We start from the raw sequence: 11,219 nt of genomic DNA on the forward strand, positions 1-11,219 counted from the left end.
ACGCTTGAAATTAACACTTCTCAAATATCAATCAAGAATGCTTTGGGTACAGGAACGTAAGTTATAACTAATTTAATAGACTACATGCAGCTGCTAAGCTGCTGCTAAGTCACTTCAGTCATGTCTGACTCTGTGCAACCCCATAGACAGCCTCCTACCAGGCTTCTCTGTCCCTGGGATTCTCCAGGCAAGAACACTGGAGTGGGTTGCCATTTCCTTCTCCAATGCATGAAAGTGAAAAGTGAAAGTGAAGTCGCTCAGTTGTGTCCGACTCTGTGACTCCATGGACTGCAGCCCACCAGGCTCCTCCACCCATGTTATTTCAGGCAAGAGTACTGGAGTGGGGTGCCATTGCCTTCTCCGAATAGACTACATAAAGTTTAGCAAATACAGACAGAAAACCCCATCAAAAACCACTACTACACTAGTCCTCATTTGTGAATATGCAGATCATGAATCAAAGTCTATGAAAAAAAGCTAAGCAGTTAAGACACTTACAAGACAGCACGGATACCTTAATTGGTTTTCAATTCACATCTCCTCTCTATTTGAATATAATGGCATCTCCCAGAGGATAATTGGGCTTCCCTTGTGGCTTAGCTGGTAAAGAATCTGCCTGCAATGAGGGAGACCTGGGTTCAATCCCTGGGTTGGGAAGATCCCCTGGAGAAGGGAAAGGCTATCCTCTCAGTATTCTGGCCTGGAGAATATCATGGACTGTATAGTCCATGGGGTCGCAAAGAGTTGCACAACTGAGTGCTGTTGTACAAAAATAGAGGATAATTATCTGGCATAATTATGGGAAATACAGAAAATATGGTACTAAATAATATGGAAATCATCAGCTAAGTGTTATACTTTATACTAGATAAACATGTGTTTGGTTCATTATGGTTCTTTAATATCTAATTAAGCATTTGCTTTCAAATTTCATGAAATTACTTTCTATAAAATTATCTTGTTTTACTATATATAATACAGAGGAATTATCAGTATATTTCTTCCTAAAATCTAGTTAAATATCTTCTCTAAACCATAGGCTGCTCCTTTGCAAGTCCCAAAGAAAAATCTTCATAGAGTCCTGCATATAGTTGCATTCTAGTTACTGTTATTTGAAAAGTCTTTTGAACTTTTAAATTCACCTTTGCCATTAAATGTAGCATTTCACTGAGAATCCATAAAAGATAATACTTGATTCTCAGCAAATGCTTTTCCATTTACCAAACAATGATTTTCAAGATTCTACGTCTACATCTTGCTGTGTTACTTATTGATAATTACTAACTTCTATATTTTATGACCGTTAATTACTTGACTTTCTGAAGTCTAAATGAATAATTTGGTTCAGGGAAAGAAAAATCTATAAAGAGGGAGATAATTTAAGTTATTATTCAGATTGAAATTCAAAATTGCGAGAAAGAGGTACTAGCTCTAATTATAGGATGAAATTGGCATCAGCAGATACTGTCATGGGCAAGCCAACACGTAACTACTTTCCTTTTTAATATTTTATTCTACAGTTAAATAAATGTTAATGTGTATGAAAAGTTTTCACAAGTTAGCAACAGATTAGAGAATCTCTAAAGCTAATTCTGCAGACCTAAATAGACATTTCTCCAAAGAAAACATGTAAATGTCCAATAGGCACATGGAAAGATGCTCAGTATCACTAACTATCAGAGAAATGCAAATCAAGACTACAATGAGGTTATCTCCTAGCACTGGTCAGAATGGGCATCATTAAAAGGTCTAAAAATGAGAAATGCTGGAGAAGATGTGGAGAAGAATGGAACCCTCCTACACTGTTGGTGGCAGTGTAAATTGGTGTAGCCACTCTAGAGACAGTATGGAGATTTCTCAAAAAAACTAAACACAGACTTACCATATGATCCAGCAACCCCACTCCTGGGCACATGTCTAGTGCACGTGTGCTAAGTTCCGTCGTGTGCAACTCTTTGTGATCCAGGGACTGTAGCCTGCCGGGGTTTCATGTCTGTGCGATTTTCCTGGCACCAATACTGGAGTGGGTCATCATTTTCTTCTTCAGGGACTCTCCCCACCCAGGGATTGAATCTGCTTCTCCTGAACTGCAAGCTGATTCTTTACCACTGAGCCACAAGAGAAGCCCCACAAATACCCAGAGAAAACCATAATTTGAAAAGATATATGCATCTGAATATTCACTACAGCATTATTCACAATACCCAGAACACAGAAGCAACCTAAATGTCCATCGACAGAGGAATGGATAAAGAAGTTGTGGTACATATATACAGTGGAATATCACTTAGCCATAAAGAAGAATGAAATAATGCCATTTGCAGCAACATGGATGGGCCTAGAGTTTATCAGACTAAGTGAAGTAAATCAGGAAGAAGAGAAATACCATATGGTACCACTCATATGTGGAATCTGAAATCCAACACAAATGAACATATCTACAAGACACAAACACTCTCACAGACACAGAGAACAGATTTGTGGTTGCCAGGGGTGGGGGGAGAGAGGGATGGATTAGGAATTTGGGATTAGCATATGCAAACTACTATACACAGGATTATCTACAGTATGGATGGACAACAAGGTCCTACTGTACAGCACAGGGAACTATACAATATCTTGTAATGAAACATAATGGAAAAGAATATAAAAAATAATATACATATAAATAACTTTGCTGTTACTGATATAAATATAAATATATCCCTTTGTTCTACAACAAAAACTCACACAACATTGTACTTCACCGAAACAAATTTTTAAAAGTTAATGTCAATTCTGCAATATATTCTCCTCTCATCATCCAAAGAACACTTACTTAGATCATAATAAATGTACATAAGCCTGATGTAAAAGCATAAGAAAATAAATACAGAAAACCCAAGACATCCACCACAGAATCTTAAAAAATTCTTCAACACATACCATATTTAAATCTATTCTATACCCAACACTTAACTGACATGAAACAGGAACTTCTGCTTGGCAAGTAAATGGCCCCATATTCTAATTCACAGTGAATAATTAATTAAATCTTGTGACACTAAAATCATCAGTCTGTTTCTCCAATTTTTTTCTAGCAAAAGATGATGGAATGACCCTAAGCTAATTTCTCTTCTCATTTTTGAATTAGGGTTGCCTTTTAGTCATTTCAAACTTTATCATTTTGCCCACATTGCTTTTCCTGCAAAGACATTTATGAGCTATTTAATGAGAAAGAAAGAAGACTGGAAGGAAGGTAAAAATAACCTCAGGTCAAACCCTGGACTCATTTTACCTTCGATCTCTTTGCCAAATTTTCACCCTGGAGGCTGCAGCCCTGGTCACACCACCCAGCTAGCACAATACGATGGATGGATTCTTCCACAAGGACCAGTCTCAGCAGGACCTCTAGTAGCTGCAGCCATCACAGGAAAAGGTGCTCCTGGGAATCTTCTGTAGTTTTACAGAGTAAAGTTAATAATGCCACCTTTCTTGGTACAGCAATTGGAAGTTCAAGGGTGCCTGTACCATCATGTTAAAGCCTCATAAGTTAGAAAGGCAGAAATTAGCAATTTGACTTTACACAGGAAGAAATCAGGGCACAGATGAGTTAACTTATCTATGTTTACACCTATGGAATATGACGTTGAGTTGAATGTAGTCCACTGCTCTGTCACACTCTCTCATGCTCACCTTCCTTTCTGGCCATGGCAGTTTTTAAGTGGTAGGAACTAGTCAACATCTGGCTAAAGCAAAAGATTTTCTCTTTACTCTACCCAACAGCCCAATGCCTGACCCAACCCTAACACCAGACAAAATGGTCTTATTTGGTGAATTTATTATCACATGATATCTTGTTAGAAATAACCTACCTAACACATAAAATTTATCACAATAGTAGAGAGGAGAGAGAACCTCACGGTGGGAAAGCGCAAAGGGATTAGAGAACTCTGTGAGCAAATGAGCCAGATTAGAGAACCCAGATGCACATGGGGTGGGCCAGATCCAGAGCCTGGAGCGTGATTGGGGTCCTTAGAAAAGGCTGGAAAATGCCACTGTTCACATGACATCTTTTTGCCCCTTTTCGGTTTATTTTCTGGATCCAGGATCAAATATCGTAAGGCAAGGGTTTGGAAGGAACCAAGTTAATTCTGGGAATTTCACTAACAGAAACTAGTAATAATAGAATACTCACAGAATAGCCCTCTCAGGAGTTGAGTGTGGGGCAGAGTAAAATATGTAATGTATGCAGCCAAATGACCAAATGTTAAGTTCCTTCCCCGACAGAAGAGGGAAAATAACCCTGATATCCACAGCTTGATGCAGTTTTGAAAAGACTTTTAAGAACACTAAAGATTTGGAGTTCATGTATGTGGGTTCTGGGTTCTATTACTTTCATCATCATACGCCTCAGGCCAACTTAATTCAACTCCCAGGACAAGTTCTAAAATATCCAGCTCCTATCATAGAACAACATGTAGAAAGCTGCTTAAAAATATAAAACAGTCCATAAAGATAAATGAAATGCAATACAACAGGCTTTATAATCCATGGTACAGTAATCTCATCAGCATATTACAGATGTTAGAGGGCAATAATATTATTGCAGACATTGCTATTTGATATATTTGCAGGAAGCTGACTCTTTCTGCATAGGTTGAACTCAAACCTTTCTTCTCATCTGACCAGTTGAGCAAGTAACACTCCCAAGATATTGTGTTTCTATTCAAGTCAGCAGGGGTGCCTGCAGTCCACACTGGTTTCCACATTCTACTGCAGATTTAGGAATCTATTTACTTCAGCAGTGGTGCCCCTTGCTTCTGGTTAAGAGAGAATACTCAGAGGTAAAGGAGAAGCAAGTGAAGTGAAAGTGAAGTCGCTCAGTCGTGTCCGACTCTTTGGGAGCCCATGGACTGTAGTCTACCAGGCTCCTCCGTCCATGGGATTTTCCAGGCAAGAGTGCTAGAGTGCATTGCCATTTCCTTCTCCAGGGGATCTTCCGGACCCAGGAATTGAACCCGGGTCTCCTGCATTGCAGGCAGACGCCTTACTGTCTGAGCCACCAGGGAAGCCCCAGAGAAACAAGACAGGTTGGCAAAAATGTGAACTAAGTGTTATGTTTCTTACCCTCTCTTCTCTTTGATAATGCCTCATTTTCATTTTTTAAGGCTTCTCTTTTTCTGAATTTTCTCCAGGAGCATTTTGGGACCTAGTACTAGGTATGTATATTTACTAAGATAGGTTTTTGTTGAATCAGAAAACTACAATAATTCAAGAACAATCTTCCCTAAATCTAACCCTATCCAATTAGGGGTGTGAATGAGACTAGACTCTGGGTGAAAGGGTACATTTTATCCCCCAGACTTTTCTACTTAACACAGCATCTTGGGCCTGTGAATGTATTAGCAGCATTCTCAAATTAATATTTACTTTTCCCCGTATGCACCCCTGCCTCAGCAACATGAGGGAGTATTCTGGGGTATAATATACAAAAATCTATGCAAATGTCCATGAAAAGATGATATCTGCCTTCTTGGGGACTCTGCCCTCACTCTACTCCAGAAGCCCTCTGCTACCATTCCTTCATTTCCCAGTTGCCAATTGGGACTGCTGGATGAATTTTGAGTCACAATATTATAATTGGTTGGAGGAGAAAAAGGAGGAAAAAAAAGCTGAAGGTACAAGGGTTCTACCCCCTCCTTTGTCTCTCCTCTCACAAAGGAAGTAGGCGTTACAGAGGTTTGAAGAGTTAGTGGGTGCAAGGTTCCCTGTTAAGACAGATTGAGAAGTCCAAACTCAATATCCTTTATAAATCAATTCACACCATGAATTGCAGGATTCGTAAGAAAGACAGAACCTCCTAGAATCCCAAATGAATTTTCTTGCCCACATTTATACAATGTAAGTGGCAGAACTAAAACTTGAACCCCCAAATGTTTGATCCAACTTTAATGGACTTTCCACTATGCTTTTTATAACCTTCAAATTGGAGATAATTCCCTTGCCCTCACTCCACTGGGAGACCCTATTAAGAGTGTGGGTGAAGCTCCTGGTTCTCCTATAATCAGCAGCTCATCCTCTGAATCAGCCTAACCTTCTGCCAAACTCCTTCTCTGACACTGAAAGAACAGGCACCAACTTAAAGAAGAGGTGGATGAAATGCAGGTTTATTCTTCTCAGTAGAAGGGCAGAGTGGCATGTGGGAACTGTGCTCGGACTTAGCATAAAAGGTCTGGACCTGGTTGGGCTATGTTTTGTGAGGCGGTTCAAGGTACCACAGGAAACCTCTAAGGGCAGGACAAGGATCTGTGGATGACATGATTACCTTCTACACAAGCTCTTTGGGAAAATCCAAATACACACATATTGAACTTGAACACAGTTCAGCTCTTTGGCATTTGTTTCAATAACCACTTAGGATAATGGCCAATATGAGGTAAATGCTCAATAAATGTTAGTAGTTCTATTAAATATTCTGACACGATTCTCAATTCCCTGCCTCTAGCAATCACTTTCATTTTCTGCTTCTATATTTTTTTCTCTTGTCTCACTACACTGTAGCTCTTTTCTCTATGAAGCTTTTATAAAAAGGGAATAAGATTTTAGATCTAATGAGATCTTCTCTGATTTAGGTCCCAGGATAACACAGTTTTCAACCCATGTAATATATTGGCTCGTGGTATCTGGTGACAGTTACCTCAAGGAGTATTCACTGAGGAAGTTAGGTTCCAAAAAACTTCTAGAACACATAGTCATACCCACACCAACACACCTCGAAACCCTAAGATTAAGAAAGACCTTCTATTTGCAGGGAAATAAATCAAACCATTAGAAATTATTTGCAGGAGTAAACTATATCCAGTAATTACTGTATGACAATGGTGTCTAAAAGTAGTGCACCTTGCCAACAAAACAAATTATTTTTATGACAAATTACTTACAAATTTCAAAGAATTTCTGCTCTGAAATCTTAAGGTGAAACTAGCTTCATTATACTTTTCTATTTATACAAATTTAAAGACATTATCAAGACAAAATCCAAGCAGTAATATAAAATCAAGACTGATGAAACTGCATGAATATATTGTAATTGATACTGTATAACATTTCTTTGACATGTCCACCCACTAGTTTTCTCCCTTCTCTCTGCTGACATCTGATTTTACAAATTGTGAACAGCGAGTACACACAGTAGGTAGGGAGCCCAAGGGGATGACTCCACAGTAATGACTAAAGTGAATTTCAAGTCTAAATGCTCTGTTACCAGGAGCTTAGCTTTGTAGGACCTGTTGTGAGAGCAGTTTCTTAGGTATGTGCTATGATGACCACGCATTATCACAAAAACTTGTCTCTGATTTAACAACTGTTTCAAAACCTTGTGAAAAGCCTCCTGCTTTTTTCCAATCTATCTTTATGCAAAGTTTAGAAAAGGCCACCACCCATGACTGTGTGTCATTACATTCCCACATAGGTGTGTCATCTGAATACCCACTAAGGATCCTGTTTTTAAGACATAAAGTGCCCTCTAGAAAAAAAGTACAGCTCTGTTCCACCAGTGAGCTGATAACAGGGCAGACTTATATCGCAGCAAACTGGGATTCCAAAGCATGCCCAATCTGCCAGGGCAAGGAAGGCCAAGACATTAGGCTGATTGACAGAGTTAGTGCTCAGGCCCCGGGTTACAGAGGCTGTGGTGTGACAGCATCGCACCCTATCACGTTTTGTGAATCTGCAATAAAGGAGCGCTGTGTGCGGGAGAGCAGTCGCGGGCACAGCAGCGGGAACGATGCTTTCCACGTGAGCAGTTGGACAGCATCTTTCATTTTTATTTGTCCATAGAAGCCGGTAGGATCTGATCACTACCAGGATGCACCCTCCCCACTAGAATCCCTCACTCCTTGCCAGCCCTGAAACAGCCAATGAAGAGGCGTGACGCCCACCCGCGTGCCCTGCACCTCCCTTCCTGGTCGGACCCTGTCAGGCAGCCTCCCATGTTTTCCACGGCGGCTGGAGGCCTCCGTCCACCTGCTGTGTGCAGCGAACACCAAAAGAAATGGGAGCCAAACGGTGCGTCCTGACCGGCAGGAGAGATGTCTGGGACAGGTGGCAGGGGTGGCGGCCGGGGAGGACAGACGGACTGACAACCAGACAGACAGACAGTAGCACCAGCAGACACCATCCATTACTTCCAGTCTCAGAAGAGGGGAAGCCTGCAGCGCCAGGGACAGGCAGCAGATTAAGGAGGTTCTGCCTCCCTCAAGCCGGGAGGCTTAAAGTCTTTGTCTTTTGTTTTGGATAAGAAGGGACAGGGAATTTAGAAACCTGCTGCTCTTCATAGAACCAGGCCAACTCTGGCCTTCCGAGTTAATGGCTCCTCTCGGAGTCTACAATAAAAGGGCAGGGATGACTGGGTTTCTCCCTGTGTGCTATGATCGGCCCCAATAGCTGTCCTCAACGCCCCCCTCCCCCATATGGGCTGCAGCCGTGCTGGTGGAGACCCAACAGGTCAGGGACACAGCTCCCTCCAGCTCTCTCCTGCCAGCCTCTGCTGCACCCAGGCAGAAGGAGGAAACCCCCCCTCCTATGGCAGCATCTTCTCTTTTGGAGGCCTTCCGGAGGGTGGGCGGGGGAGAGGCCCTGGCTGCCCTGAGCTCTAGTGGGTATCACCCTTTTGCCATCACTCCTTCTCTCTTCACTAACTCCAGATGCAACAGGCTCCCTTTTGGCTCTTCACACAAATCTTCTGCCCCCGGACACACCTTCTGGCCTTAACTTGGGGCTCCAAGGAGCTCGTCTCCATCGGGGCTCTGAAGCCCCTCACTGCCAAGTTGAAAACTTTGCCCGATACTGGGAGACCCCTCTAGGGGAAGTCCCCTCCAACTCCACTCATCATCAGTGATGGGAAGCAGGTGCAGGAAGGCCAGCAGCCCAGGGCGGGTTGGCCTGAGACTAAGGCAGGTGGCAGGACAGGGTCACCCATGCCTACATCGCCAGCCAACAGTCCGTCCCCTCCTCAAACCCAGCTAAAAGGGGCACTGGACAGAGGTCCCTTGCAGGGTTGGTTGATGGGATTTAAAGAAGGGCCGATGTGTGCAAAGATTCAGTCCTCTATTGTAAGGCTTGCACCAGGAAGGAGCAGGCCCTGGTGCTCCCTTGAAAACCAGTAGGGAGGAACCTGTATTTTATTCAGGCCAGGGTGCCCATCAGCTTCTCCCATTGTTAAAAACTTTGCATTGCCAATGGCATTATATGTGGGGAAGAAAATGTCTTCACACAGGTCTTCTGTGTAGCAGACCCTGAATCAAAGGTTAAAGAGAAGCCGGGGAGGCAGGTTACCAAAGATGGCAACTGACTAAAAAAAAAAAAAAAAAGACCCAACCTCGGGCTGCGAGATGAATGAGTAGCAAAATGAACACTCAAAATAAGCATCTTTCTTGCATCAATGCTGGCACCCTTGGCTGGGGTAACCCCAACCTGCTCAACAACTCCAAGGCAAGAAGAGCTATTCTGGCAGCTCTTCCCCACCTCGCCTGCCTGCCTGTTTAGCGCCTGCCCCTCCTCTGCTCCGGCTCTGGGGCCCCTTCCTTCCACTCGGGCGGCATCTGCTCTTCTGAGCTTCCACACATCCCACCCCCGGGTGGCCCCCGCGCACCCAGTCCTCTTCTGCACCTCGGTCCCCAGCCATCGTCTCCCCAGGTTCCTCGGCTCAGGGCTCAGCGCATCCTCGCCTGACACCTGTCCTACATCCCCCACCCGCCTCCTTGCACCGGCCTCTGGGGCCCCGGGCCCCCAGGCAGGCGTCTCCGCCCGCACCCAGCACCCGGCCCGCCCCGCCCCCACCCCTAGCCGGGAGGACCGGGCGGCAGCTGGGAACGGCCCGCGGGAGGGAGGCTCGGCGGGCCCGGCCGGCTGGCTTACTTGAGCATGGCTTCTTCCTTCTCCTCTTCCTCCTTCTGCCGGTCCATCACCGCCAGGATGATGTTCCTCTCCTCCTCGGTCAGGTGGCTCAGGTCGGGCAGCTCGGGCATCGGGGGAGGCACGGTGGGCGGGCGGGGACCCCGGGGCCCCACGGCCGAGGACATCTTCGCGGCCTGGCCCGCCCCTCCTCGATGGCCTGGGTTCGGCGCGAGCGCACCTTCGGATCCACGCCCGGCGACGGCCGCGTCCCTGCTCGGCTCACCGCGGCGCCCTCCCGGCGGCGGGACTGGGCAGCGCGCGAGTCCGGGCTGTCATGGTCCTCCGCCTGCACCCAGCCCCGGAGGCGGCCGCCTTTGTTTTGGTGGCCCTGGCGAGGCGCGGGCGCCCGGCCGCCTCCCGCAGCCCAGCCTTCCCGGGCGGGGGCGGGAGCGCACGGGGCCGAGGATGCTCGGGGCTCGGCGAGGATGCTCCGGCTCGACCGCCTCCGTGCGTCCGCGGTGCGGGAGGAGAGTTTGGGTGGCACTTAGGCGGAGTCTCCGCGGCTCGGCTCCGGTGATGCTGCTGAGCTCGCAGACACCGCCGCCAGCCGCTCGGCCCCGAGCCGCTCCGCCCACGGCGCCCACCCGCCCACTCCCGGGCCCGGGCCCGCGCGCCCCCTACCCCCGCCCCTGGCCGGCGTGAGCACCGCCGCGCTCCAGCCCAGGTACCTCGGCCCGTGACTCATCCTGCCTCTCCGGCTCCCTAGTCTCTGCCATCCTCGCCAGCCCTGTGTCTCCACGGTTTGCCTTAATCGTCATCATCCCCGCTCCCCATGTTCTTCATAGATCATTAGTATTATCAGAACACCCATGGTGTTCTGAACAGGACGGAACAGCCTCGGCATGCATTTCCTCCCCTCCACAGTATCTTTCTCATGTACTGATCAAGTGTTCATAGCCACAATGATGTGGTTTTTAAAGATAATTTTGATCCCCCTCGCCCCCTCCACCCTCCACACACACACACCAGCCTGGGTTTTCTGGGTCTTCCAGTCTTCCTTGACCCACCCTCTGCGTTCCTGCTGTGCAATGTATCTGAAATCCCCCTCCAGAGGCACCACACCACGGCGAATCTTTAATTTGTCATTTTGGCCTCTGGATAGTCCATCTTATCACATAACTGCACTTCTCTGCTGTTGGCAAATGGATTATCTACTCTAATTCCTCTAATGATGCTCGCTATCATCATGCATTCACTTCTTAGCCTCTGTAGGTACTTCTCAAGAAACACCGATCCCAGATAAGAAAACCACTTCACCACAGCCTACTGTGAGAAGCTTC

At 45.9% G+C, this 11,219-nt stretch overlaps 1 protein-coding gene across 47 annotated transcripts in view; it reads right to left on the reverse strand.

Moving 5' to 3' along the window:
- Positions 1 to 10,461, reverse strand: part of RIMS1 (regulating synaptic membrane exocytosis 1) — a 596,845-nt gene extending 586,384 nt beyond the window's left edge. For 9 of the 47 annotated variants that reach the window (XM_044924530.2, XM_044924527.2, XM_025294915.3 and 6 more), the window contains exon 1: positions 9,901 to 10,450. In XM_044924530.2, coding sequence (XP_044780465.2) covers positions 9,901 to 10,064 — 164 coding nt within the window. In that variant the 5' untranslated portion in view covers positions 10,065 to 10,450. Of the gene's footprint in view, positions 1 to 9,900 lie in introns of all 47 variants that reach the window. The other 38 variants (XM_044924538.2, XM_025294924.3, XM_025294886.3 and 35 more) reach the window with 10 other exon arrangements.
- Positions 10,462 to 11,219: the final 758 nt, after the last annotated feature.

The sequence above is a fragment of the Bubalus bubalis genome, chromosome 10 (genome assembly GCF_019923935.1).
Source record: "Bubalus bubalis isolate 160015118507 breed Murrah chromosome 10, NDDB_SH_1, whole genome shotgun sequence".
NCBI lineage: Eukaryota > Metazoa > Chordata > Mammalia > Artiodactyla > Bovidae > Bubalus > Bubalus bubalis.